The 26,745-nt window shown below is 38.3% G+C and overlaps 2 protein-coding genes across 5 annotated transcripts in view; both read left to right on the forward strand.

Annotated features, from left to right (window-relative positions):
- Positions 1-121: 121 nt before the first annotated feature.
- Positions 122-25,150, forward strand: adgrd1 (adhesion G protein-coupled receptor D1). Of its 4 annotated transcripts, XM_088377041.1 has the most exons (26): positions 122-488; positions 590-626; positions 1,129-1,245; positions 1,797-1,895; positions 3,382-3,504; positions 3,607-3,783; positions 5,223-5,480; positions 6,362-6,429; positions 7,051-7,197; positions 7,284-7,334; positions 8,187-8,310; positions 8,553-8,660; positions 9,497-9,572; positions 10,321-10,462; positions 18,304-18,377; positions 18,951-19,074; positions 21,071-21,174; positions 21,949-22,060; positions 22,175-22,328; positions 23,295-23,361; positions 23,570-23,636; positions 23,797-23,888; positions 23,970-24,096; positions 24,174-24,215; positions 24,363-24,455; positions 24,535-25,150. In XM_088377041.1, the coding sequence occupies exons 1-26, from the start codon at positions 435-437 to the stop codon at positions 24,628-24,630; spliced, it is 2,733 nt and encodes a 910-aa protein (XP_088233167.1). In that variant the 5' UTR covers positions 122-434; the 3' UTR covers positions 24,631-25,150. The 4 variants fall into 4 exon arrangements, with proteins under 4 accessions (XP_088233167.1, XP_088233164.1, XP_088233165.1 ...); XM_088377038.1 differs by lacking the exon at positions 1,797-1,895; XM_088377039.1 differs by lacking the exon at positions 1,797-1,895 and having other exon boundaries at positions 8,190-8,310.
- A 980-nt stretch (positions 25,151-26,130) lies between these two features.
- ulk1a (unc-51 like autophagy activating kinase 1a) overlaps positions 26,131-26,745 on the forward strand; it is an 11,607-nt gene continuing 10,992 nt past the window's right edge. The window contains 2 exon segments of the mRNA XM_088376944.1: positions 26,131-26,655; positions 26,729-26,745. The exon segment at positions 26,729-26,745 is cut by the window's right edge and continues 76 nt beyond it. Of these exon segments, the coding sequence (XP_088233070.1) occupies positions 26,566-26,655; positions 26,729-26,745 (107 nt within the window). The 5' untranslated portion in view covers positions 26,131-26,565.

Consider the following 26,745-nt stretch of genomic DNA (forward strand, 5'->3'; position numbering starts at 1 on the left):
TGACGATATGCTGTATACTCTATTTGGGTGGTAGTCCATCCCGCCATCCCGTACGCACAAATAACGTCATCTACTCCCAACTCCAACGCCCCTCCTCACAAGTTCCAAAAATTACGTTTTCCCTTCCAAAGTTCAGTCCAAGTCAGTGAGGCTGCACTCCTCGGCACACCAGAGCGACTCCTATATGTATATTGGAACAATCCTTACGGATTTTATTTTTTAATTTATTATTATAATTATTACTATTGGACGTTTTTTTCTATATAATGAAATTTACTCAATCAAACGCTGTTTAATTTGAATTCTTCTACATTTTGGGCAAGTGCCTCATCTAATGTTTCTTGGAATAATGGATGACTTCTGGATTCGTTTTTACTTGAGGATTTAACTTCATTGGTTTTTTTATACTCTTATTAGTTGTCCCACTAAAAAACATGGCACTTTCTGTGGGAATTCTTCTATTAGCGGCTTTTGTTACGTGTGTTAAGGTAAGATATATTTTTAAATGTCAACAGTATTTACAGAAGAGCTTGCAATCTGCTATTGTGGTAAATGTCAACCAGTACAAGTCAGTTTGGTTTCTTTACAGGTTTATGCCCAAGTCGTGCATCACCTGAATCATCCAGGTAGAAAAAAATTAATTTGTACGAGCACATACACTTTTTTCTATGTCACTGTACCGGGGGTTTTGCAAAACCATAGGCCGAATATGTGCAAGGATTATGAGACGAGAAACTTCATCCATCCATTATTCTTATTTTGTTATCAATGTCATTACGTAACGCAGCATGTTCTCATTAGAGCATCCCAGTTGACTTTGGACAAGAGGAACACAAACATACAATGCACTCTCTCATTCATAGCCATGGATAATTAAGTTAACTTTGGAACAGGAAGGATGCAAGATTACTCAAAGAAAACCCACATTCGAGAATTAACATTCAAATCCCGCACAGGAGGGGATGAGCAGAGATTCCAAACCAGAAACTCTTGACTATGTCGTGATGCGCTGTTTTCAATATTAAAACATCCTCAAAGAGTCAGGAAAATGAATTCTGATTAATGGGATGCAAAAAAACCCTAAAAAACTTTGGAAATTCATGTTGACCCCTGAACTGTTCCTCCCAGGCCTCCAGGTGTTGTCCACAGCATCACATTATTGGCCTCTTGACGCTGTGGATGGGATCCATGGATTGTGGGACCAGATTGGAAACAGACCAGGTTATGTTAACGGAAATAATATAAGTATGTGCATCCCTGAGGAACCTGTGCATCAGCAAAGTGTCCTTTTCTGTTTGAACTATGCATGACTTCATTTAACTGTTTTTCCAACACAATCATCATTCCTTTTGAAAATGAGCTGATGTGATTGATCAAAGCTCTTGTGATAAAGGAGATACACTTGTGATATGCTTGTTTATTGAAATATCAGCGCTACTTAAAGCATTAAAACTATAACGCCAATTCCAAAAAGATATGACAACTGATGACATTTGGGTTTGTTTGTTTTCCGAACAATGGCTATAGCACATTTTAGCTATGGTGTCATGTTTAGTAAAGAGATGAAATTGAAGAGGGATCAGGTATAGACTTGAGCATGATGTGTGAAGCCACTCACACATTGAGGAATTTCCTCATTTGAGGAGTGAATAGATCCAAGTCACTCAGCTCTGCATCACTCTGTCTCATACCTGCACATCATGTCCCTCTCATTGTCTTTGTCTTTCACTGTCTCCTCTGCTATGTGTCCATTTAGGTGTGAATCACATCACTGTCTCTCCATTGTCTCTGTCCAGCTCTCAGAATCCACAAGCACACTGTGCTCCCTTCCTCCCATAACACTTCCTATGTGTATACCAATGACTCTGCCTACACTAACATTTCTGCAACAGTAGGTGAGAATCTGCCCACTGAGACATCCATATGTACTGTGTGACACCCATTGCCTCCTGTTGTCCTTTCTGCACACGCCTCATCATTTCTCACGGTTCCCTTTGTCATGCAGCAAATCTTAAACATTGTTCTTTGCACCAACCTACAGTTGTATTGTTGTTAGGTCAAGAAACAGATGGATAGTGACCGAGTTGAATTTAGTTTGCTTTCATACAAATATCCTCACCATGGCTGTGAAATAATGCAATCAAAATGTCATTGAAGTGTACACTTTCTGCTTTAATTTAAGACAAAAAATATTTACAAGAATTACAGACACTTTAAGCAGAGGAGAATTTTCAGGGTACCCTATACGGACAACGGGACAAATAATAACAAATAGCAAACATAGCATATCATTTTTTTCCCTAAATTTATACTATCGGTAACTCCCCACATTTTTATTTTTATTATTATTATTATTATTATTATTATTATTATTATTATTGACCACTCAAAAGTAAGGACAATGGTTTGCTCTTTTTGGCGATGCAATTTTAATGATTCAAAAAACATGATATTTTGGTAGCTAAAAAGTGATGGTTTTGGACATGCAAGGATTCTGAAGATGTATTTTTATTACTTGGGTCAATTAATAGGTTGGCATCCTATTCGTTTTGTTACATTTGGATTAAGCTTGTTACGATTTTCAGCTCAGTTTCCATTAGAAGTTACACATTGCCAGGCCATAACGCTGTTCCTTTTTTTCACCATGCGCCTTTCTCTATAGATCATTCTGAAACAAGTTGGGTAGATCTGTTGAAATAATCTAATTCCAGAAAATTGAATGTTAGTCTGAAGCTATTATTTTCAGATGGTGTGTCAGGACCCAAAAGTGGGTCACTGACCCATTTTGGGTGGGTTGCAGACAGCAAGTAAAAAAACAATACGTATATCCGTACAAATGTTTTGGGGGCTTTTTCGGTACAGTGCAGAGGGGCACAATACGGTACATATTAGGAAAGGAACAACAAATGTTTCTTCCTTGTGTTCTCGGCACTTCTTAATTCTGTTAACAAATACAGTGGAGCTCAGCGTCTGACTGCTGCACGTATTCAAACTCTTTTGAAACTACTTAAAAGTATAATGTGCTGTGCTCGTGTTTTCTGAGGCCATATTTAAACATTGCTTTTCCCTTATATAAAAGTGGGTTGCGGTTTGGCAACAATAGGAACATTTGGGTCTCAAAGTAACAGGTGAGAACTACACCAATTTTCTGGGGTCATGTTTTTGTGGAACAAAAAAACTTTCACCCTGGATAGAGATTTTTTAAACTCCATTGTGGTGAATAAAGACAAAGTCAAAATAATACAATTTTCTAAATATTATGTACAGGACCGAACAATATAGTTTACTTTGTATTACCTTTGGAAAAACTCAATTTATGCAAGTGGAGTGTCGTGATTACGATGCCTTAATGCTTAGGTCTATTCTTGATTTTTGCCACAGATATTGTTGAAGGAATGGTCAACAATGGCATTTTCCTGAATGGAGACAACGGTGGTACCTTTCTGCATTTTGGAAGCTACCAGAACTCTTGCATTAGTGACCCTACGCTGTGTGGCCCTGAAGGTAGGTACTAATGGAGAGAAGATGTTAGGGAATAAGGTCTATCAAATCATACGGCATCTTATTTGACATGTTAGATATTTCTATATGTGTCTTTTTTTACAGGAATCACCTTCTCCTTTTTTTGGAAGAACCATGAAGCAGAATCCCGTTTTGCTGTAGCATCCGGAGGTAAAGTCATCTCAAATGGCTTCTCGGTCTACACCAACCCGCTTGGAGGGTATGTGGAGTTCTACACTCGAGGCAACAACCATCGATGGAAAGTCAATATCAAAGTTCCAGGTACCACCAATAGATTGGAGTTGATGCAGCGTTTCGTCATTTTCAACAATAAATATTTTATTACTTTCATAATTGCATTGACACTGACGATTACATCACAAGCGAGAACTAACATGAAAATAAAAAAGCCTTGCTCAATAAGATAACTCAGGCCAACTTTAAACTGTAAATATGAAAGTTTAAAGGTTGCAGTACAGTCAGTCACGAGTGTTTATCATCCACAGAAACCTGTTTTGACAAAACAGGATAAAACAAGATGGACATTTATTTTAAAAAGTTTTTCTCTCACTGATATCAGATTTTTTGTTTTATGCACCATTGCAATCACATTTCACTGTTGAATAATGTGTTGGGTTCCAGCAGCTCAGTGGTCATCTGGTTGTCATCCAGTATGACGTGGACCTTTCGGGGAAAGATGTGTTGTCAAGGGAAAAGGTCTGCGAGTAGATAATAGCCTTCAGGTGTCCTGTGACAGACCTTATTAATACTCAAGTGCCACAGTGCATCATATATGTTTTACAAGGTGAAAGTTTAAATGGAAATAATAGCTTGGCAGTGACACCTGGTTTTGATTTTACCCTCAAAAGATGAGATGTACTTTAGTTTGACATGTTTCTCAGACAGCCAATGCTGAGACTGAAACTGATGTTGTCAATTAAGTTTGCAGAAGAAAGATTGGGTTTATAAAAGTGACTGAACTCCGTAGATAGAGATACTGACAGAATATATACGTACATGACATAAAGTGTTGCAGAATGTAAAAAAAGATCTACTTTTCTAATAATCCACAGAACCTTGAGGTACTAAACAAGATTTAAGAGAGGATACATTGGTATATCTCTAGAGTTCAAATGACTTGTTTGCCCGGTGTATAACTGTTACTATTATTTTATTGTTCTGTTTTGCTTGAAATGTTTTTGTATATTAATTTAAACGGAAAATGGGCAACACGGTAAGCTAGTGGTTTACACGTCCATGATTCGCAGTTCTGATATTAAGTGACTGAATTCCGGCTCTGACCTTCTTGTGTGGAGTTTACACAAGTTTTCTCTTTGCTTGCCTGTTTTTTTTCCCACAAACATCGGATTCATCTCACTTACCAAAAACATATATATTGGGTTTAACATGCTTCTCGGGTTCTCTGAAGTATCTAAATTGCCCATTGGTGTGATTGTGTGTGACTAGTTGTTTGGCTTTATGTGCCCTGTGATTGGCTGGCGACCAGTCTCGATTGTTGTCTGCCTCTTAACCAAAGTTAGATGGGATAGATGGCTTGATACAGAAGGTCACTATTAAGTGTTAAGTGAATGGATAATGATTGTCACATAGAGCATTAAAAAGGATCAAATGTCACCTTGAGATCTTTCTAACGAAATAGTTTGTGAGAGGATGGATGTTATAGAATTCGAGAAGAGTGATTTGTCATTTGTGTCTCTCAGGGCCTTTTTGGACCCATATTCTCTTCACATGGAAAAGGACAGCGGGTCTGAAGGTTTACATAAATGGCACCTTTACTGCTGGTGATGAAAGTGGCAGCATTTCTGAAAACTACGGCGACACCTACCCTGACCTTGTCATTGGAACTGGCAACGACAAGACCTATGGCCATTATGTAACAGGAGCCTTTGATGAGTTTGTCATCTGGGAAAGAGCTCTTCTGCCCAGTGAGATCTTTCTCTACTACAGTGCTGCTATAGGTAAGAACACCACATTATGGAAAACGTATGATAAATGTCATCCAGTCCATTTTCAGTTGCTCTAACTCAGAGGTGTCTAAAGATTTATTTATCTATCACTTCTTTGGCAGGGACAGTAAAACATGGTTACAAGCTTGCTTATAGTTTATAGCAAGTGCTAATGCTCAACTTCAGTCCACAGTTGGGCTCTTCCATAACACTGCAGCACAGTACAAAATGTCCGCAAATAGCCGTCAGTGTAATTTTCTAAATGAATGCCATTGTGCGCATTGTTCTGCCATATAAGTGTTACTTTAAACAAGCTAAAGTATGGTGGATTGCACGAGTGAAGGTCATTTCATTTTATTTTCATAACACAGCAGGATGGATCTTGAGTCTCATTTCAATGGAATAGAGCAATTTGTGTACACATTTGGCCTGTATCAATCTGAAGATGTATGGCTGATGTTAAAAAATGCAGTCTCTAATTACAGTTGTCATGTAAACGAGCTGTTCAAATAAAAATAATTGATTGATTGAGTTTGTTCTAAAAAATATAAACATTATAGCTTGAATGTTACAGTTACAAAAGAATATTTTGCAATGTTACACTAAGTCAGAGGCTAACGCTCAGGAATAGCTCAGTCTAATAAGTGCATCCATATTTAGGCATTTGCGCGTAACTGTTTTTATTAAATCACAACAAAGACATAAAATGTGTCTTGGCCTTGCAGAGAGGCCAGTTTCAGAATATTTTACTGCTCTTGTGAAAATTATATGCTCGTTCTGAGTACATGCCATTCTTTGCTGCTGCATGAGAAAATCTGTTGACCTCACAGCTGGTAGTCTGGTCAGGTTAAATCTAAATAAATATAAAAAGGATTTTGTGTTGAATTTTCCAGGCCATGCTATAGAGTCTGCCACAACACCGAGTGTCTTCAAAGAACTACCTTTCACTACGACAACTGTGGTAAGTTCATCATCAGCTATTTTATGGGGTTTGGCATCCGCACTGCATGCCAGTGCTATTTTTATAATAATACAAATTACACCAAACAGTGATCTACTATATGAGTCATGAATTAAATTGCACACTCTAAAATGCCAGTTTTGTCCTCACAAATAAGAACATTATACTTGGAAAATTGTTGGCAACCACATCCTGACTGGTGAATTTCCACAATAAGATCTTCATCATATGTTTGCTGCACGTTCCACATCGAGGTTTTTGCAACGTATTTGTTCATAGAGAATGGTGCATGGCCGTAGTGTGTAATCTAAATACATAATAGGTGTTGAATTACTGTAAAGAAAGATGCAGAGTGTCCCGCAAACTAAATTTTCTTGAAAATATTTGCTGTTATTCGTGCTTACTCAAAATATTAATTTTCTTCTATTGACCATGTTAACATCTCTCACTGTCAACTAATGTGCCAGACTACAAAAAAAGCAACAATAACATAATTATGGGCATTTATCTTTTCATTTATTGATCTTTTTGTGTTATGCATTCTACATATAATTTCGGAGGAACTCCCTGCCCTTGGTAACGGTCTTGTGATTGTAAATGTAATGTCGGTCGTTTCCTCAGAGAGCCGTTGAAGTGAGTCCTCCTGTCATCAGCAGTGAGCATGAGGTCCGAAGCTCCCAGGATCCCGAGTCGATTCCAGTTTTGGGCTTTCTGAAGGCTCTACCCAATAGGACCATTCCTCATAACACAGCCAGCAACCTCACACAGGTCTCGCGACCGTCCAACACAACAGACAAATTGTCATAAGCCGACAATGTGATGTTCCTTGTTGTCATTCATTTCACTGCACGCAGGCTTTTCTCAAAAATGTGGAAGAAGTGCTTTCTTCTCCTGGTCTGCCAGAGGTAAATGAGTTCACACTGTGCAAACATGAAATCACCAAACAAAGTAGTAATGTGTTGAATACAAATTCAAGAGATTTTGGGAGCTTGGTGATTGTCGGAAGACTATGATACGGCATACAAAAACGACAGGCAAGAGAAAGTCGAAAATAGCACTTGTTTGTATAAAACACCTCCTCATCGATGTAATATACTGTAAATGTGTGGCTTCATGTGCTATAATTCCTGGCTCAAAAGTCATTCCACATCCAAGCATAATAGTGCCCGAGGAAAGTGTGCGGTTTCAGAACATTGAGTGTTCAAAATAAACGTGCTTGTTTTGGTTTCTGCAAACTGAAACAGATGTTCACATGGGAGATTGCAAAAGATAGTCAATGCATAGCCTTACCTTCTCTGCTTTGAGAAACATCATTGGTAGCTTTTCATGCAAGGAGCATTTTCAGTATCCATGAAGATGTGGCAAATCATTTTCATACTGAGCGCTAGAAGTACACACAAGGTAGAATTTGTTTGCAAATTCTAAGGTTACGATTTAATACACATGACACATCCTGGAGGTATGCCACAACAAACTCAACTGACCAACTTTTTCCCAGATGCAGAAAGGCTGTGCGTAGTGCTGAATCTCCCAAGATTTTACAAGCTACTAATTCGCATTTGTATACTGTGTGTGATTACACACATATTGTTAACCCACGAATTAGTCAAGTCATTGACGCTCGTATACATGAGAGGGGAATCTAATAATAGGCCCTCCTCCAACATGCCACATAAAATCCTAAAATATGATAATGCTTCATACTCTGACATGAACTAAAGCGAAGTTGTAAAATAATGCAAGTTTATGTGATGCAGCAGTCCGGCCCTGTGGTCAGCGGTTTGATCGAAACAGTGGACCGAGTAATGGACCACATGGTGGCTAACTTGGAGCCCAGCCCGAACTCTCTCATCTCCCTGGGAGGAACATCATTTGTTGCAGGTCGGTACCATGTGAAAGGTCCAAAAAGTGACTCACTGTTTGTAGTTTGTGTGGTAAGACAGTTAAGACAAAGGGACATGGAGCATCGAGCTGACATCATTGGTTTGATTATTCAGCAAACGAAAGCAGGTCACAAAAATAGCTCTCCACCTTCTTTTTCACCAGTGTGGGTCAATTTGCCACTAACACGAATGCTATTACTTGCTCTCATGGGTTCTTCTTTTGTCATTGCTGATCCACAGATTATACTTTGATGAAATTGCCCCAGAACTACAATTTGCCACATTACCGATTCCCCACAGAGGGAAAGAACTACATATCTGTACCCGGGGAGGCTTTCACCATGCAGTGTAAGTGATCTTTTATGTAAAAGTCACAGCTTCATGTGGTTGCGTCGGAATGTGTCATGCACTCAATCCTTCACTGATGTTATTTGCCTCTAAATTACTTTAAGATTTAAAACTAGTGCCATGCTATGGCTTAGAGTGTCAAGGATCGCCTTTGTTCGGCTTTATGGTGTACTGTAGAACTCCAGCTCTGACTTTAAGGCTAGTAATTACTCTTTCATTCAGAACAGCAAGAATAAGAGACAGCACATTTTTCCCCACTTCCCTCTGTCGTTAAAAAGAATGAGACATACGTTTAGGCATGTTGGACTTTATGTATAGGTCACTTTCCCCTGCCTCTACTTGGCCGCACACAAATTGTGTTGACCTACAAAGAACATTTCGGATGGCTTTTGAATTTCACAGTTCAAGAAATACGTAAAATTACGCAAATGTGCAGGACACGGGGGGTTAGATGTGAACCAAAGTTTGTGAAACAGGTTTAAAAGCCTTTGAAAAGAGGAAAGGGAACATTAAGGACTTCCTGCAGTGCCATTGTTTATCTTAGAGCTTTAAGGTGGGACCATTGTGGATGATATGTCAGATTAGGGGAGGGTGACTCGACCCCCTGCTCTACTGGTGAAGTCATTTTCAGCTCTCACAAGATTTCCCAACCAGCACATGCACGGCTTACAGACCTTTCCATTTCACTACTGTGCAAATTCAAGTGTTCTTTTTGGAGGCCGGTGTCAGCATACGGCAGCAAAGCAGTGTTAATTAACTTCTCTTCTTCATGAGTATTTTAGCAGCACTGCTTTACATTCTCAGCCCTCACTTGTCCTGTTTTTTTTTCTCATTAGCTCAAACCACCATCGTTGGCCTTTTTTACCACAACATGCACAGCTACTACAAAGAAATCAGCCCCGTCAAGACCAGGTAATATAGAATGCAAATGTTTCTGTTGATTATTGCAGCCAGTTGAGCTTGGTACTTCCTGTGTGTGTGTATGAGGGGGGCGGTCGGGTCCACTGACTCTAAGGCGCCCATGTTTCCTGAACAGCTCATGGCTGGAGTCAGGGTCTTATCTGTCCACTGGCCTATCTTCCATCTCACCACTCAAGCTTCACTGACTGATACACCCTGCTATTAGCGCAACAGCTCCATTACACCAATCCAAACCTTGTCTCACCCTGGATGCCAGTGAAGTGGCAGTGAAGTGGATTGTTTAAGTCCTCCTGAATGTGGCATAACTACGATCAAGTATTCACTTTTTCCCACAGACTTGGCAAATTTATATTGAAAATAGGCGTAATATGTATAGAGAAGATCCAGTTTATAATAGACTGTACCATTGGTCATGTTGTTAACTATGGCGAATGATGCTATTAGGTTGAAGGGGAAAAAATTGGATTTAAAGTAGTTTGTAAAATTCTTTCTTCAATTTTGATGACGTTTTTTTTCTCAGGGTCAACCATTTCATCATGTGCACAAGGAATATAATAATACTGATGATAAGAATAACTTAAATTGGTGTCTTTGAAGGCAGAATAACTTAATTATACTGGGATTTTCCATTCATCCATCTTCTGTCCTCTTAAATCTCTTCCATTTGATCAATTTCTTGGCCTTGCAGTTTTACTGTCAACTTTTTTCATTGAAACCATACATTTTCTATGTCTTGTAGGATTAATGAAGCTACTGACTTTAAGGATCATAAAATCCAGGTAGCAAGCTGCTTAATTTCTCTAAATGTGGAGCCATCACCAACCCTGTCAGTCAACCTCTCCGGGGCACCGCTCATCAAGATCGTTCTCAGCCACATCTTGGTGAGAATCAAACATAACACACCAAATGTCATGGTCTCCTTGTTGTTGACTCATGTCTTGATGTTCCATTAACTGTGGGTGAGTCAGTCATACCGGGAAAATGCCGTGTTTAGTTTTTTCCAGTTTGGCAGATACAGATGTAGGGTGTGGGACACCCACCTTATCAAAGGGCTATGATTTGCCTGTGGTTTCAGTAGATGGATGTCCCTATTTGAAATGTACAAGTTCTATTTCTGGTGTTGCTTTATGCAAGAAGATGGGTGTAAACCACTGACCAAGACTATTGCAACTGGGCATTCGCTTGCACAAAGAGCAAAACTTGTAGTAATTTCCTTCACTTTTCCCTCATGGAGCGGATGGCTTCCAGAGGGCGAACTGATTATGCACATTTGACCTGCAGCCTTATGGTACTCTGAGGGAAGCAGTAAATTTCTGTTCTGAACAACAATTTCCTCACTACTTTGAAGACTGTGCCAGTTTCCACACAGAAACAGATTGAAACTCGCCACAATAATTACTTGAAAATGACTATCATACAATATATGGCTGCTTTCATGGAGAAACATGATAGCTTTTATCCTTTGCGGTCATTAAAATTAGCATGCTATCTTTTTTCTCATTTAAACATGGTATTTTAATAGAATTGAGGGTTTAAGCCCCTCTACTATAATTCTGCACAACCCTCCGTACAAAACACATTCATTTAGGCTTGAAGTGATTTATTAATTGTAAAAGATTAAATGGAAACAATTCCGCTTTGTTGAAAAAAATTGTCCTTAATGGGATAAATGTTTACCCTGTAATGACACTATATTTTTCTGTGAGAGAAGCCTGAAAATCATCTGAGATGTTTACCAGCCCTGTTAGGTGTTTGTATTTTACTGTGGAAATGACCGCTGTGAGACAGATTACTCATGTATTAAGTATAATGCTGTCATAATATAAATATGCTTTTATTATTCAAACTTAAAATTGGGCCAGTTCTTTTAAACTTAGCTAGCATCACTTCATATCCCCCACAGGAATGTTGAATAATATTTAATGATTTCAATTTAGCTACTCTGCATTAGGCATATGTTTTGTCCATTGAGAGTTGTTTTTTTTTTCACACTGCGCTACAGCACTAACCTGTTTTAGTAAAAGTGCAACTGTTTCTGGAGTTACTGATGGACATGCAACCTGCCTTCAACCCAGGAAGGAAAGACTGATCTGAAAGTAGCTATTTAGATTGCTTATTATTGTCTGCACCTCAGATATTCTCTCGTGGCACCAGCGCACAAGTGTAGAGTTTGCGATCTGCAGCTCGACCTCTTTGCTTATTGTCAGGGAGTTGACAAGCACCCGCGACTTCATTAAAAGGTGAATGAATGTCCATGGAAGAGTATCAGCTTTCTCTTAAGTCTTTCTTGTTGCTATGGTTACAGTTTGGTGGGTTGTCACTTGCATGGTGCAGAGGTTTTGGTTCCAAATGTCATCAATTTTCCTTATCAGACTCATGTCAGGACTGAAATTACTGAAATGTCGGTTGATGGAATTGCCAACCTTGAGTCATGGCAGGTGTGACGCTGAATTCAACACTGAAAGTTCGGTGACCTTGCACTGTTTGATTGATGTTACTGTAACAGCACAATGAGGTCACGCCATTCCCGTAAGGGTCAGTCATGCATTGCATGGCACCGGGCTGACCAAGTTTAGTTCCCAGAGAAAATGTTATCAGGACTTCAGGAGGCCCACATGCTTTCTCACGCCACTCAACTTGAATGTTGATTACAACCTGGCACCATCAGAGATTTATTAGCGGTGTCTGACTTGTTCGGATGGAGGTGGAGTTGAGGAGGTGGGGAAAGGAGAGTGGGAGAATTTGGGCTCTGTGGTTAAACATTAATGCTTGAGTAAAATTACTGACACCTCCTGGACGTCTTATTCTCCTCCCTCAAAGCAGCAGGACCAAGTAAATAAATGGAAAGACTTACGTACTTCAATAGCAAAGAAGATTAATGGGGTCAAAAAATGAGAGGCTCGGAAAAACAGATTTTGATCCTGTCGTATCGGGGCAAATGGTGACGGGTGAAAAAAGTTCAGATCAGCTTCAATATGTCCAAATGTGAATTTGTAATATTACCTACACTAATGTGGAAAAGTTTGCTTTTCTACATGGTTTTCCTCATAAACCTTTTTTGAGGGGGTGGCACGTTATTATATATTTGAGCCAATAAAGCCCACTGCGACGTCAATGCCTAATACAGAACACATTACCATGACAAATGGGGGTGGAGCTAGTCACAAATAAAAATTAAAAAAAGCTACTGTGAACTACAAAGCGCACGCGAGACCCCACAAACACAGTATGGATTGTATTTTTACTTGTGGGGGCAGCACTTCATCAATGGAGCTTTATTACACTTGTAAAATGAGCGCTCCGATCTAATTGTAGATTGCAAAACACAGATCCCTTTATGTAAATTACGTACAACTGTTTACTGCTGCTTGTTGAGGCTCATCCGTCCTCTTCATCATTCTCCTAATAGGAAAACAAGTTACCATTTCAAGGTGAACAAAACATAAACATCAAATTTTGAGCAATAATTTTATCAATGAGTTAAAATTTCTTAATAGGCTATCAAACAAATATTAAATGATAATATTTTGCTAAAATGCTGTTCAATTTTAAGAGCATGAGCTCAGTCAGAAGAAGGCGGTTTTAAAGTAAGGCTCTTACCAACAATGACAATTTTTCGGGTACTGCCTCTGTTACAAGCGTCGTAGTGGCCAATCCAAAGTTTCTGTGAGATCATGGTGCACGATTCCATATGTTCCTTATTCTCAAATGACTCTGCCAAGACTCAATATGGCTCTACTTACAAAAGCCAAAGAAACATTACACTGGTCACTTATGAAAGCCCATGGGAATTAAAATGAATGCATTGGTGGGAAAGTAAAATTTTTTCATACAAACTTTAACTGTGCAAGAAATTACAAAATAGGATTGACCCCCCAGTTGTTTTATTTTGCCAAAGCTTCTTTACTCACGGCATTCCTATCAACACTTCTTGTTTTGAGTGTCCACTTCAGAGACTGAGCCATAACCACAGCTGCATGTCTTATAATGTATCCCTTGACACAATGATCTCACTCGGGACTGCGTGAATTCAAATTGGAAGTCCATATACTGTATGATGATAAAAAAAAGACATATTGCATCAGTTGAGCTGACCGGGATTTCATAAAGTCTTCAAGTGCTTTTTATACAAACACCACAAATGTTTCTCAATTGCCACCTGTTATTGTATTTAGTAGACACATATCATTGCACGAACTAACCAAATTCTGCCCATATTTTTGCAACACAATTAACATTTGTGTTGAAATGAAATTGTGTGATTTTTTTTTTTTCCGTGATTAATGAAAAACCATTTGGGCAGACATATAATAACTGCAACAGATACCACAAGTTCACACAAATAGCTGCCAAAAATAAAAAGTTTTATCAAGATTAATAATTTCTTCTGCATCCAGAAAGAAAGGAATTACCGTAGATATAACACGAGACCTTTAACCGAGATGAGAGCTTTGGGACATATTAAATGGGATTTTCCGTGTTGAATCTAAATTGCTGCCGGATGTGCAATCCGTCCGAGAGACAGATACAGTTGTGATATTTACGAGTTGTGTTAAAGATGGTTTGTGATGTGGAATTGTTTTTCTGATATTAAACATTGCGGCCCAATTACAAATATAATTATGTTTCGAGAGCAGAAAATACTATAAAGGTCATGTAACTGATCTTCGGTGGACAAAATAAATAAATAAATAAATAAATAATATATGTGTATTTGAAGTTTCAGCTATTGGTGGCTCAGGTTTCAATTGGCCTCAAGTTGGTCAATGTGTTAAGACTTTAAGAGGCATTTATTGTCACTTTGGATACTGAGAGGTTTTACCAAAGCCAATCGCTGGCTTTTCATTCTGCCAGTGGTCTGACCCAGATTCTGGGACATCTTTGTTTTACGTTACTATTGCTAGGGTGCAGCAATCATTTAAGACTGCTTTTGTTGTACATTACCGTCATTTTCACCCCTTATTATTTATCGTGCTCATTGCACAGTATTTCTCACCCAATTGCATTATACATGTATGGTCAACAAATACAATATGTTAGCTGCCACTTTTCCTCATTGATACAGCTGCTTGGTTGACAGGAACAGTTTTACCTTTATTCTCTTATATACCTACTATATAGTATACCTAAGACATTAAAATGTGATGCCCTTTCTTAAACCACACATGTTTAATGTTCTAAATTTATGGTTCTCTAGGTCGGTGAACTGCTTGACCCCAGTCAATCAAAAGACATACACTGATAATTCACATTCAGTCACACCTATAGGCGAGGTAGAGACTTCAATTAATCTAATGTGAATGTTTATTATCAAGTAGAAGGTAGGCCAAGGAAAAACAAATCCCACACAGAAAAGCCCCAAGTTGTTATATGAAACTTTTAAATGTGAATCAGATGAGCAAACCACATGCATGGCACTGATATCTCTTTGGAACAAAATACATTTATTTGTTCTCTGTCCTGTTTATCCTCATGGATGATGTGGCTTTAAAACAATAGTCATTGTTAAATTTGATTTTTTTATTCTACTATTAAATTGAAAAGAGCAGTCAAGACTTGATGTCAAAGTAACAGCCGTAGATATCTCAACAAAGACACCAGAGAAGCTTTAAAAAGCTGTTTGACTCAGATCGAGCATCTTCGCTTTCCAAATCTTCTCTATTATTATCCTGTCACTCATTAATGTCGAGTCTCTTTTTCATTTTGGGGTTTTACAAGGCTCAGAGGAATTTCCACAATGGTGTTTGCTTGCCTTCTGTTGTTAATAAAGACTTGGAGCAACCAGCTGCACTCTTGGCTGGGCGCTATTGAGGCCTTATAGGACACCCGGGAACAAAGTGGTGTGCTCGGCCAGATCTCTAAGCGCGTTTTAACACTCACCAGTGACTTTCGAAGTCCTGCATCTTTGCTCGGATAACAACTCCAAACCACATTCTGGATCTACCACAAGCAGAGAGTTGCTTGAGAGAAAACTAAGCCAAGCCAAGCTGCACATGTAGTAAAAGAACAGAGGGGTGACAAATTAAAGGCGGAAATGTGAATACTTTGATATAAAAATAATGAATAAGGATATTTCCAGAGAGAACCCTGAATGGTTCAAGTTGTCACAATGGGTGGAGTGGGAATAAAATTAAGAGCAGACTTACAGGAACTGAGAAGTGACTGTTGATTAAAATAACAGGAAAATGAACAAACAAACACTAGGAATAATCAGTGGGAGGAACAAAGGAAGCTGGACAAGAGCCAAGGAGTGAATTGATAAAACATAACCAGAATGCATCACTTTCAACAATCAAAGTGTAAACAACCAAAGAACTTGGAAGGAGTAGGAAAAAAAACATTGAAATCACTCAAGAGTGATATTGTATCATCCAAAAAATGTAGTTTCAACAATATAGTGTATGCTCCTTTAAATTCAATCACACAACATGTGGTAAATCAAAACTTATAGCCATATTTTTTCATGTCCATCCATTGTCTACATATGGCATGTGATCATTCAGGCCGAGGGTGAACTGAAGCTGCTCACTTTGTCGGGATGGATCCGGGACTGGTTGCCAGCCAATCCCAGGGCACTTCTTTAAAATCACTAATCAATTAGTTTATCAAAATTAACAATTTATACCAAACTATAAAGCAACAAAAAAAAAGATACATATATATTTTTTAATACAAACCAGCTTCTGTGCTTTCCAATTTGTTTCAATGTAAAAAACAGTTTTGATGGGGTAAAACCTTATGAATCCTATTTACTTAAAAATCTTTGTTGACTTAATGCCACCTCAATACCAAAAGGTATGCAAAACGTGATGCATACCCTTCACAAACATCTCAATAAAACAAAAAACTCATTAAATACAATACCCAAATAAAGATAATGTTAAGATATTGATGTCTTGAAATGTATGTTTGTTACTATCTATGAATGTTAGCATGACTACAATTTGGGGAAACTACAGACTAGTGAACAAGGGAGCAAACATGAGCTCATTTTTGCTCTGACGTTGTACCACAAGTGGAGAAAAGCAGAGAAACAGATGCTAATTTTCTGAAAAATGATTACTGTTGTACTATATTTGGATTTTAGTTAGAAAAATAAAAAAATAAAATGGAATCAAAATTTTCTTTACATATATACTCATTTAGCTCTGGAGCACATTCAATGAAACAAAATTACCCATTTCAAAAGAATACATTTTAGAGACAAAAATATATCATACTGTCAATTTCCAAGGCCCATGCCTAATTGTTGATATTTTGGCATTTTGAAAAAAAATGGTTCTCAACAGTGAGGGAACATAACTATACCAAAACCATATGCCACTTGACCCACTGAAGCTGTTCTGGCAACTCCCGGTGACTTGACACCTCTCAAAGTCACTGAACGTTTTCTTTATTAAGTCACACTTTTTTTTTATGTCTGAGCTTGAGTATGATGCATGCCAAGACTTTGATTGTTGTGGACACTTTCCCACAAGGAATGCTTTCTATTCAGTGCTTGGTTTGCATAATTAGCCTTCTTTCATTGCACTGCAATTGTGGAAAACAAATATAACACAATAAAGTGGCACTTACAAAGTGCCAATTACAGCCTGGCTCTCCTAAGTGTGATTTTATGCACACCAAATACAAAGGAGGAGCAGATAAAAATCTCAGTCGTGCAGTCAAGTGAAGCTCCTCAAAGCTTGCTCTTATGGTCTAATAAGCCAAATAAATATCTCTCCATGTAATCTTGAGGGTCACACTTGATCAGAACAAACATAATGAGAGCGAGAGTGGTCCCGCAATGAAGTCAAGGTGTTGCGTTATGCGATGTAATATGACTGAATCACTGGACTAACAGGCCAGAAAATGGTCTGACTGTCAATTTCGCTCTGACTTGCACATTTCCATTAGGAAATAGTGCAGACACAGTTCATGTAATGATTTGACACTGAAAGCAGGAAGGGGTGAGCAATTTCGGTCTACATGTGCGGCCTGCTGAGTAAGAGTTGCGTTTTGACCAAAAAAACAAAGTCGGTTGCTGCGCACCATCATTAGGTCACTGTCTTTGGGGACTACAAATCTTTGAGTTACAGTTGTTTTGTAAAAACTGCATTATAATCAATCAGCATTTACTTTTTTTACTATTCTGGTTGTTGTCACCTGAGTGTCAGTCATATCAAGTGTATGTCTGTCAAAAAATACAAAATACAGTTCCCGCCATAATTATTGGCACCCCAGGTTAAGATGTTTTAAAAGTATTAAAACAAATTCGGTCTTTATTGCAGAAGTATACGCTCATGCTGAAAATTGTAAAAATAGTTCACTAGATAGCCAACTCAGTCCCCAGACTCTAACCCTATTGAAAACCTGTGGAGTGAGCTACAGTGAAGAATGCAGAGTAGAGGACTGGAGGATTTACAGAGACTGTGCAGAGAGGAATGCTCAAATATCTCTATTTGTATATTCTCCCAGCTTGTGAAACATTAGAAGAGAAGATTAGCTGCTGTTTCTGGCAAAGTAATAATGTCAGTGGTGCTAATTATATCTAAATATGGGATTCTGAATAAAATACACTGGGTACTAAAACGAAGGGCAGTGTACTTCATTCGTCCCTGGGTGGAAGTATATACTGTAGCATATTGTATGCTGTGTTCGTTTTGTTATGCTTATGTTAGTTTTTTTACACGTTACAAGGCAAAAAACCCCACTTTTAATAGTCATATATTTATCTTTTCAGAGTGAAGAACAGAAGGAACAAGTGTTAAATCAAACCAATAAAGTCTTCCTGTACTGTGCCTTCCTGGACTATAGGTGGGTTCATGTTTGTGACTTGACATGTTTGTGATTTGCATGCAGTATTTTTATTTTACAAGAACATCGAATGGATTGTTCTGATGTGTGTTTTACAGTATGTATGATTTTGCGCTAAACATACTGTCGCCAGTAAGTCTTGAAACTGTGCATGCATTACACCTTAATTGTAACCATTACCAATGCTAAAACATTCCAAATATATTAGTGGCATAAGTATTGTGGTGGTTTGTTGCGCTGCTTATACATGATTCATGAACATGGCCCTGGTAAATGGAACAGTATGATTTTTTTTCTTCGTCAATTTGCCACAGTTTCCACACGTTGAAACAAACCACTGCTCTTTTTTCTTTGGGAGTATGTTTGTGTCTTCTATTTTGTCTGACTCTCCTTTGACCCTGAAGTTAAAAAAGAAAAAGTGACCACAATGGGAAAGTGCCACAGCGAGTTCAGTGGAGATAATTCTGTCTCAAAATGGGTCACTGTGTTTAATCTACGCAAGCAGCAAAATGTCACATAAATATGTCTGATGGTAGTTATTTTTAAGTAACAGTAGGTCTTTTTTTTTTTCAGTTCCAAAGAAGGCATTTGGTCCAATCAAGGTTGTGTGCGTTCAGAGGGAAACATGACATACTCTGTGTGTTTGTGCAACCACCTCACCAACTTTGCCATTCTTATGCAAGTGGTTCCCTTAAAGGTATGGCTTTAGTTCTGAACATTTAAGTCCCTTAAGTTAAGTTTGGTGTAACACCAGACTAGTATCAAGTGGCATCCAAATAGGTCTTAAGGAATTCTGCCTTTGTGCCCTATTTTTCAGTTGACTTATTGCATGTTTTAATTTTTCTTTTTTTTATTAATGTTGCATTTATTTATTTATTCATTTATTTATTTATGTATACGTTTATTTATCTAATTTTAGGCACACATTATAAGCACAGATAAATAATAATACAGCATGACTTTTTTTAATTTTAATTCTTTTAATCAAAATTCTAATTATTGATACACTAATTATTGATTATCTAATTATTGATTGAACACTGTATATGCTTTCATTATATTCAATTACAGTATAACATTTTAATTATTATAATTATCCTTCTGTTATGATGAAAACAAATCATGTTTCTACTGTATTATTGTGAGGCATATAATGTCACTTTCAATGTAACTTTAAATAACCATATGTGGTTTTTGGGCCTGATAAAAGGCAACAGAGCAACAGTTGCATGCTGTGTTCGCTTGTCGACAGCGCAAGGACGTAGATGAAGAGCAGACCTACATGCATGTGTTTGGAAGATACAAACACAATTCCCATTTGAGAGAGCTAATGCAAATCAAAATCTGCTGCACATTAGCAATTTTTAACCTAATTAAGCAATAATATGTAAACATACTACAACGATAGCCAAAAATGAATCAGTTCCGTTTCGGTCTAACTGGAACCACACGTAGTCCTCCCTCTTAGTGTTTTGCTATCTGAGATGCAAAAAGCCTCAGAATTAGGAGGAACGTATGTATATTGTTTGACTGACAGGCGGCCGGGGTGGGAAACGAGAGACAAAGTAAGCACAGCGCTTGCTGCAAATCACGAGCAGACAGTCTTGCTGGCAGCAATGTTGAAGGATAATGATACACGTCATCCGCACAGCCTTTGCAGGCTTTTGCAAATTTTGCACGGTTATCTCAGCTAGTAACAGCGTATTGCCAGTATGTAGAACAGATTTTCGAAACTCTTAGGTTTGGAGGTCGTGTGCGATTCAGTTAACTTTAGTTTAGTGACTGATCTTCAAGGCCCATTTGCTATCATGAGCAGGCCTACACAATCACTATGTTGATTTCACTGCTGGTTTTCTACAGAACTACTGGAGGAAACCACCATTGAATGTGGTTGCTTGGGTCACTACAACAGTCAATGGTCTAGCCCTCAAGACCACAGTGCCTCAAGAAGCCCACTGATGGACACGAAAATTTCCCTATCAAACTATGAGGCAATCACATTCAGAAACTCATTTCCAACCTACATTATTTCTTTAACTATTTGCATCTAGTGAATGCTCAAATGCCAACACTATGTACAGTATGAGTGACTGGAGTATGGCCAGTAACTCCGCTTGTTCATTTTAAATAGAGAACCACTCAGCGGTCCAGTACCATATTTAAATGTTGAAGTCTATTTGATGCTATTCTTTCCCCTTAGTCACTCTGTAATTTGCGGTCTGCCTCATCCTTCAGCTGCAAGGGAATGTACCACATATACTTTTTGGGGATCTCTAAGACTACTCTACTCTGGTAATGACAAGGCACATATGAAGACAGTTAATAGAGAATAAAACCCAACCTCTTGAAATAGATCAGACTCTAAAATAACATTTTGTATGAAGGCCTACCTCAATGTATGAATGAAGGAGTACAACGGTGTCAGTATTCACTAAAATTCACTCATTGCACAACAATAAAGATCGATATTTTACTGTACTCTCACAGAGACGAGGCAATATGCATAAGTATGTGTATTATGTCCTTTAAATGATTGACAAGTTGACGGCCGTGATCATTTTTTTTTAGAATGGTAACCATACCTGCGAAAGGAATTCCAACCGTTTCGTTGATTTACTGACTTGTCAACAAAATGCTGTCATAAATTTCTGATGTAGCGCATTGTAAATCAGTGCACGCGTCTTTGTGCACAGCTCACCACAGGCCACCGGGTGGCACTGTCAACCATTGGCTATGTTGGATGCTCTATTTCCATTTTCTGCCTGGCCATCACTCTCGTCACATTTGCAGTCCTATCGTGAGTATCATTATCATCACTTTGAGATTTATGTATCTTTCGTACACTGATGTGTGAATATCGCCTCATGCAAACTTCCACTTTTAATCACTTGGTTTGGGTCACATTTGCACCCGATACTAAATTTATTTTAGTACATGTACATACAGTGAAGGTAAGGTGTGAAATTGTGACTTTTTAAAAAAAAAAAGATTTTATTGTAATACTATCCAAATCAGAATATTTTCAACAACTCGGGGTATGTTACCATCAGTGACACAATATAATGGAGAGCAAAGTCAAAAAAGAAGAGAAAAATTAAATTGAAAGATTTGATGTTCTACAGCTCACCCATGACCTTTAATAACTACTGTTAATATATAATTACCTGAAATACCTATCTTAGTGTAGTGTTTGGTGCAATGTTTAGAATATAAGTGTCAAACCTACATGAAAATGGATAATCCATCCATCCATCCATCCATTTCTTGATCGCCCCATCTGTTTGTTGACCTATGCATCCATTCAATTTACTTTATTAAAATTCATTGAAATTCCACATTCTTCTTGAAAAGTGTGCAAATGGGATTCGAATGCAGCTCAATATTTCCTTGCATGTGTGAAACAATTGCCCAATCATTGCCCCAATGAGCAGATGAATGTTTAAATGTACAAAATTTTGAACAATAAAGGTCACATTTTCTACTAAACTATGAATAAGAACATATTCAACACATTTTAATATCATTTCATCAACAATTTGAATATCTGACATCTCTTTCTGCTGCTCTGCAGGTCAGTGAGTACCATTCGGAACCAACGCTACCACATCCATGCCAATTTGTCTTTTGCCATCCTTGTGGCTGAGATCTTGCTGCTCATCAGTGCCAGCTTTGACCCAGGAACGGTAATTATTGTATATACAATTTTGGTCACTGTGGTTGGTCACTGTGACAGTCTCAGTGATGATGAGACAACAAAATGACATTTTTTTTACCAATATTTATGTGCCCTTTGCCAGCTGCCTTGTAAGATCATGGCGGTCCTGCTTCACTTCTTCTTTCTGAGCGCATTTTCCTGGATGCTCGTGGAGGGCCTCCACCTCTACAGCATGGTGGTCAAGGTGTTTGGTTCTGAAGGCAGTAAACACATATACTACTATGGCATTGGTTGGGGTAAGTCAATCATTAGTGGGTGCGGATTCACTAAACTGGTACCATTCCGTTATTGGCTGCACTTCGAGTGAGTCTTCACATCAAGTCTTTACTCTAAATGTGATTTAACTATTTTACTCATCACATATTAGAACTGAAAAGGAAATAACTGCATTCATGTTTCAGTGTACATCTGTTTTGAATCACATTCCACAGTATGAGTTGACTCTCCGGATCTTATTCTAAAATAAGATTCTTGGATATTTGTCCTGTATACCATTGCTGCGGCTGAATGCCCCCTTCCCCATGTTGAACCAATTAGTGGCAACATTATGCTTTTTTCTCCTATTGCTTCATTTATTCCACCCTAGAGAAGGTCTTTTTATGTGGTCAAATGTAAATTATGCTTAGAAGACTGGTTTGGGAGTCTACATCCATTTACAATGTGCCTGCAGTATAAACAGTGCATTTCATTGAGGCTGGAGTTTTTATCTACTTCTAGTGCTATTGTTTGAACCTGGTGTACTGTACAAAAGAACCTTTGAGCCTGACAATGAGTAACAGTTACTATATTGGACATTATCTTCGATGACATAACAATCAATAGGGTCATAGTGCTTGTTGACTAGTTAATATGGAATTAGAACTTATTGTAACAATACAATTCTGTGTCATCACCATGATGTGTGTTAATCAGTAACTGGAAATAGTTCCTGGAAAATACACAACAACACAGGTTTCGACATAGTACATTTGTATTGAAATATATTTTAGTAGCTATAAAGTTTATGACTATCAATACAATAGTCTTGTGCAGGGAAAGAACAAGATGAACAGTGTTAAGCAACATTATAGTTATGTATTTGCCAAATAACTGTCAATCCTGATAAGATTGTTTTTAAAAACTAGACTTAATGATATCGTGAGTACATGTATCAGAATTTTTAAACAGTTAAAGGTATATTTTACTTCTTTTTTTTTTACTAGGCTCTCCACTGGTGATCTGCGTGGTGTCAATGACATCAGCTTTGGGCAGTTATGGCGAGGTTGACAAGTAAGTGTAATTTGCATGTAAGATGGAAAAACAAACGTCACTGAATAACACAGAATTTAATTAAATACTCCATCGTGACTTAGTGGCATTGCATCATCATCATTTGAAGGCTGTTGAAAAATTGCTTCTTACACAGAAACACTCTAAAATAATAACATATAACAAGGCAACATAACATGCCAGGTTTCCTCTGCCATTGCTTTCTCAGCTGCTGGCTGTCCCTGAAAAATGGAGCCATCTGGGCCTTTGTGGCACCCGCTCTGTGTGTCATTGTGGTAAGTAAGTCATTTATGTACATGTTTTTTTTTTTTTTTCATCTGGAATCTAAATTTGTTGTAAAATCTTGTCTAGCCCAGCTAGTAGAAACCAGTTGTCATTTTCTTTCCTTATATAGTGTTTCTTAATCTCACGTGTTATTTCCTTTCTGATTACCAGGTAAATGTTGGAATTTTGATCTCGGTAACCAGAATAATATCTCGTATCAGTGGAGAGAATTACAAAGTTCATGGGGATGCCAATGCAGTCAAGTGAGTGTGACTCTGTTCTCCATCAGGGTTTTCTGTAGTTATTATCAAACTACTAACTAAAAATGTGGTTTGTCCTTTAAGGCTGACTGCAAAGGCTGTGGCAGTGCTTCTACCTATACTTGGCATTTCCTGGATCTTTGGAGTTTTGGCTGTCAACACGCACTCTTTGCCATTCCTTTATATATTTGCAATTTTCAACTCTTTGCAGGTAAATTGCTTAACTTTCCCCCAAAGTTTTAAAGTTAAAAATCCTCCTAAAGTGACAACATTCTCCTTCCTTTGTAGGGTTTCTTTGTCTTTTTGTTTCATTGTCTCCTTAACTCTGAGGTATGTTGCCCAATATGTGAAATGTTTTGGTCATTTTTGTGTTTTCTTTTGTTAAGCCTCATGGGAGGCAAATCTCCACACACCCTCAAGCAATATTGAATTTGGCCAGAATGTCCAATGGTGTAATGTTGTTTCCTCTCTCTGTAGGTCAGGGCTGCTTTCAAACACAAGACCAAAGTGTGGTCCCTCACCAGCAGTTCTATGCGAAACGTCAACGTGAAGCCCTTCAACTCTGACATTGTGAGACCTTGCGTGCAACAGCTGTGCAAGTCGTAACTACTACTTGAGCTAAACACTCTCCCACTTTTCTCTCTTGTAGATGAATGGAAACAAGGAGGGTGTATCCCCAACTAAGATGAACACATGGGACAAAAGCACCAACTCGGCCAATCGTATTGACCTCTCGGCAGTGTAGACCACCGCCTTGTCAATGCGTGGACACTTGTCGAGAATGACATGCAATGACCTGAGTATTTCCACGCTAGTTCATGTGATCAACACCCACCTCAGTCAAGTGAAAGGAATGCCAAATGGGATGATCTGTAGCTCCACCTTTAAAGACAAATTGACTCGCCTTAGGAGTGTCTCATTAATGACATTGTGTTCCCGCCGATCAGGTTCGGTGAGGTTTCAGTGATACAGCATTATTCAGTTTCTGACTCGGATACTCTGTGCAGCAGAGTGTCTATATTTATATGTAGACTTGTCTATATGTTCACAGCAGTTTATTTGGCTCACGCTTATTTCCAGTTTCTTGCAGAATAAGATCTCCTGCTTTGAAATGTCTTACCTTAGTCAGATGACAACAGGAAAAGTGACCTAATTAACTTTGTAGTTAGCTACCTTCAAAACAATAATAACATGTCACTTTTGGAGATGTCAACTGTAAAATAACACACCACGAGTCTGCAGTAAAATAAATTACATGTTATGAATGATATATTTATTTTGTGATTGGAAGATCTGTGTCATGTCCTTTACGATGTGTAACAGCTCAACAGAAATCCTGTCTATGCGTTTTTTTGCATTCTTGAAATGAGCTGATTGGTATTAGCAATACCTCACATCTTGGCAAGATGCAGTATGGTATGTTCTCTTAAGAATAATGAATGATTGTGTGTTTTGGACACGTTTCTGTGAAGTTTTACAAAGTCCTGACCTATTTCTAGGGTGATATTCATACGTTCTGTGTTGAAATTGAAGTAGTATGTTCAATGGGTGGAACGGTGGATGACAGGTTAGCACATCCACTTGACAGTTCAAAGGTTATGGGGTATGTGGAGTTTGCATGTTCTCTCTGTTCCTGCCTGGGTTTTCTCCAGTTATTCTGGTTTCCTCCCACATTCTAAAAATATGCATAGTGGGTTGATGGAGTAGTCTAAATTGTCCATAGGTGTGAGTATTTGCCTATTTGTGCCCTGCGAGTGGCTGGAGAAACCGTTCAGGGTGTCTCGACCGATGTTGGGATAGGCATCCTATAGGTGGATGTCTACAACATAATAGCAGGATTGTTTTTTTGTTCATAACTGTGAGAATGACAGGAGATGACATGTACATGTCATTAATCTGTATCAACACTGTACCAACAACAGAATAAAAAGAACCGATTTTACTGTAAATCTCTAAGCAAACACTCACATGTCCGATTTGATTATTATTGTCATTCAATTTTGTATGTGACCTTCATTGTTTTTTAAATGATGGTACTATGTTTTGTGCGTTCAAATATCTTTATTAAAAATGTTTGAGAAAAAAAAACGGTGCTTTATTCTGTGACCAACAAAATGGGAATAGTTAACAGTATTCTGATTTTTGTTATAGTTTGATCAAGTTGCCCTTACCAATCAGCAGTTGTCGATATCAGTGAGACACTAATTTACAAGATGTCATTGAAGGCAACTCCACCAAACAGCTGTTGCTGGTGCGCATGCTCATTGGTAACATTAGTGACAGCGATAAAAGGTGAGGAGGACGCCAAACAAGTAAATATATGATATCTGGCTGAATACTGACAGTTCACTTTATTAACACGTCTCTTTAGTTTGTGAACTGGATCATTCGGAGGAAATCGTTTGAAATATTAAAAGAAAAATATCTGGTTACATATCTTTGTTTACATCCTCTAGCACGTGTTTTAACTTTTTTTATTTTGGTCAAGTGACAGCAACGTTTTTCGTTCGTCGTCGACATTGTCTTCAATAATAATGCTAACGCTGTGTGAGGATTCTACATCTGGACTTTAAAATGGGATTCACCGCGTCCAGCGAAGGTTTTGTGGCGCTACGTGTGTGCTTGCCTCGGTAAGACAACTTCCCAAGCCAACCTGGATAGGGCAAGCACAAGGGACCTCATGGAGTCTGTTGGGAAGTTTGAGTTCAGCAGGAAAGACCTGATTGGTCACGGTGCCTTTGCGGTTGTGTTCAAAGGACGACATAAGGAGGTAACTGATGTCAGTGAGTTTCGACATTTATCTGATTGAACATCGTATCTAATACGTTGTTTTGTTTGTCCAGAAACATGAGTGGGAAGT

Source organism: Syngnathus floridae, chromosome 5, assembly GCF_059516105.1.
Source record: "Syngnathus floridae isolate MCC-2025c chromosome 5, RoL_Sflo_1.0, whole genome shotgun sequence".
NCBI classification, from domain to species: domain Eukaryota; kingdom Metazoa; phylum Chordata; class Actinopteri; order Syngnathiformes; family Syngnathidae; genus Syngnathus; species Syngnathus floridae.

Excerpts from the sequence above, each read along its gene's own strand:
- adgrd1 (XM_088377041.1), top strand. The coding sequence starts at position 435 with ATGGCACTTTCTGTGGGAATTCTTCTATTAGCGGCTTTTGTTACGTGT. Across the intron at positions 1,246-1,796 it reads TGTTAACGGAAATAATATAA|CTCTCAGAATCCACAAGCAC; the intron begins GTATGTGCATCC and ends GTCTCTGTCCAG. Across the intron at positions 23,889-23,969 it reads GGGGATGCCAATGCAGTCAA|GCTGACTGCAAAGGCTGTGG; the intron begins GTGAGTGTGACT and ends TTGTCCTTTAAG.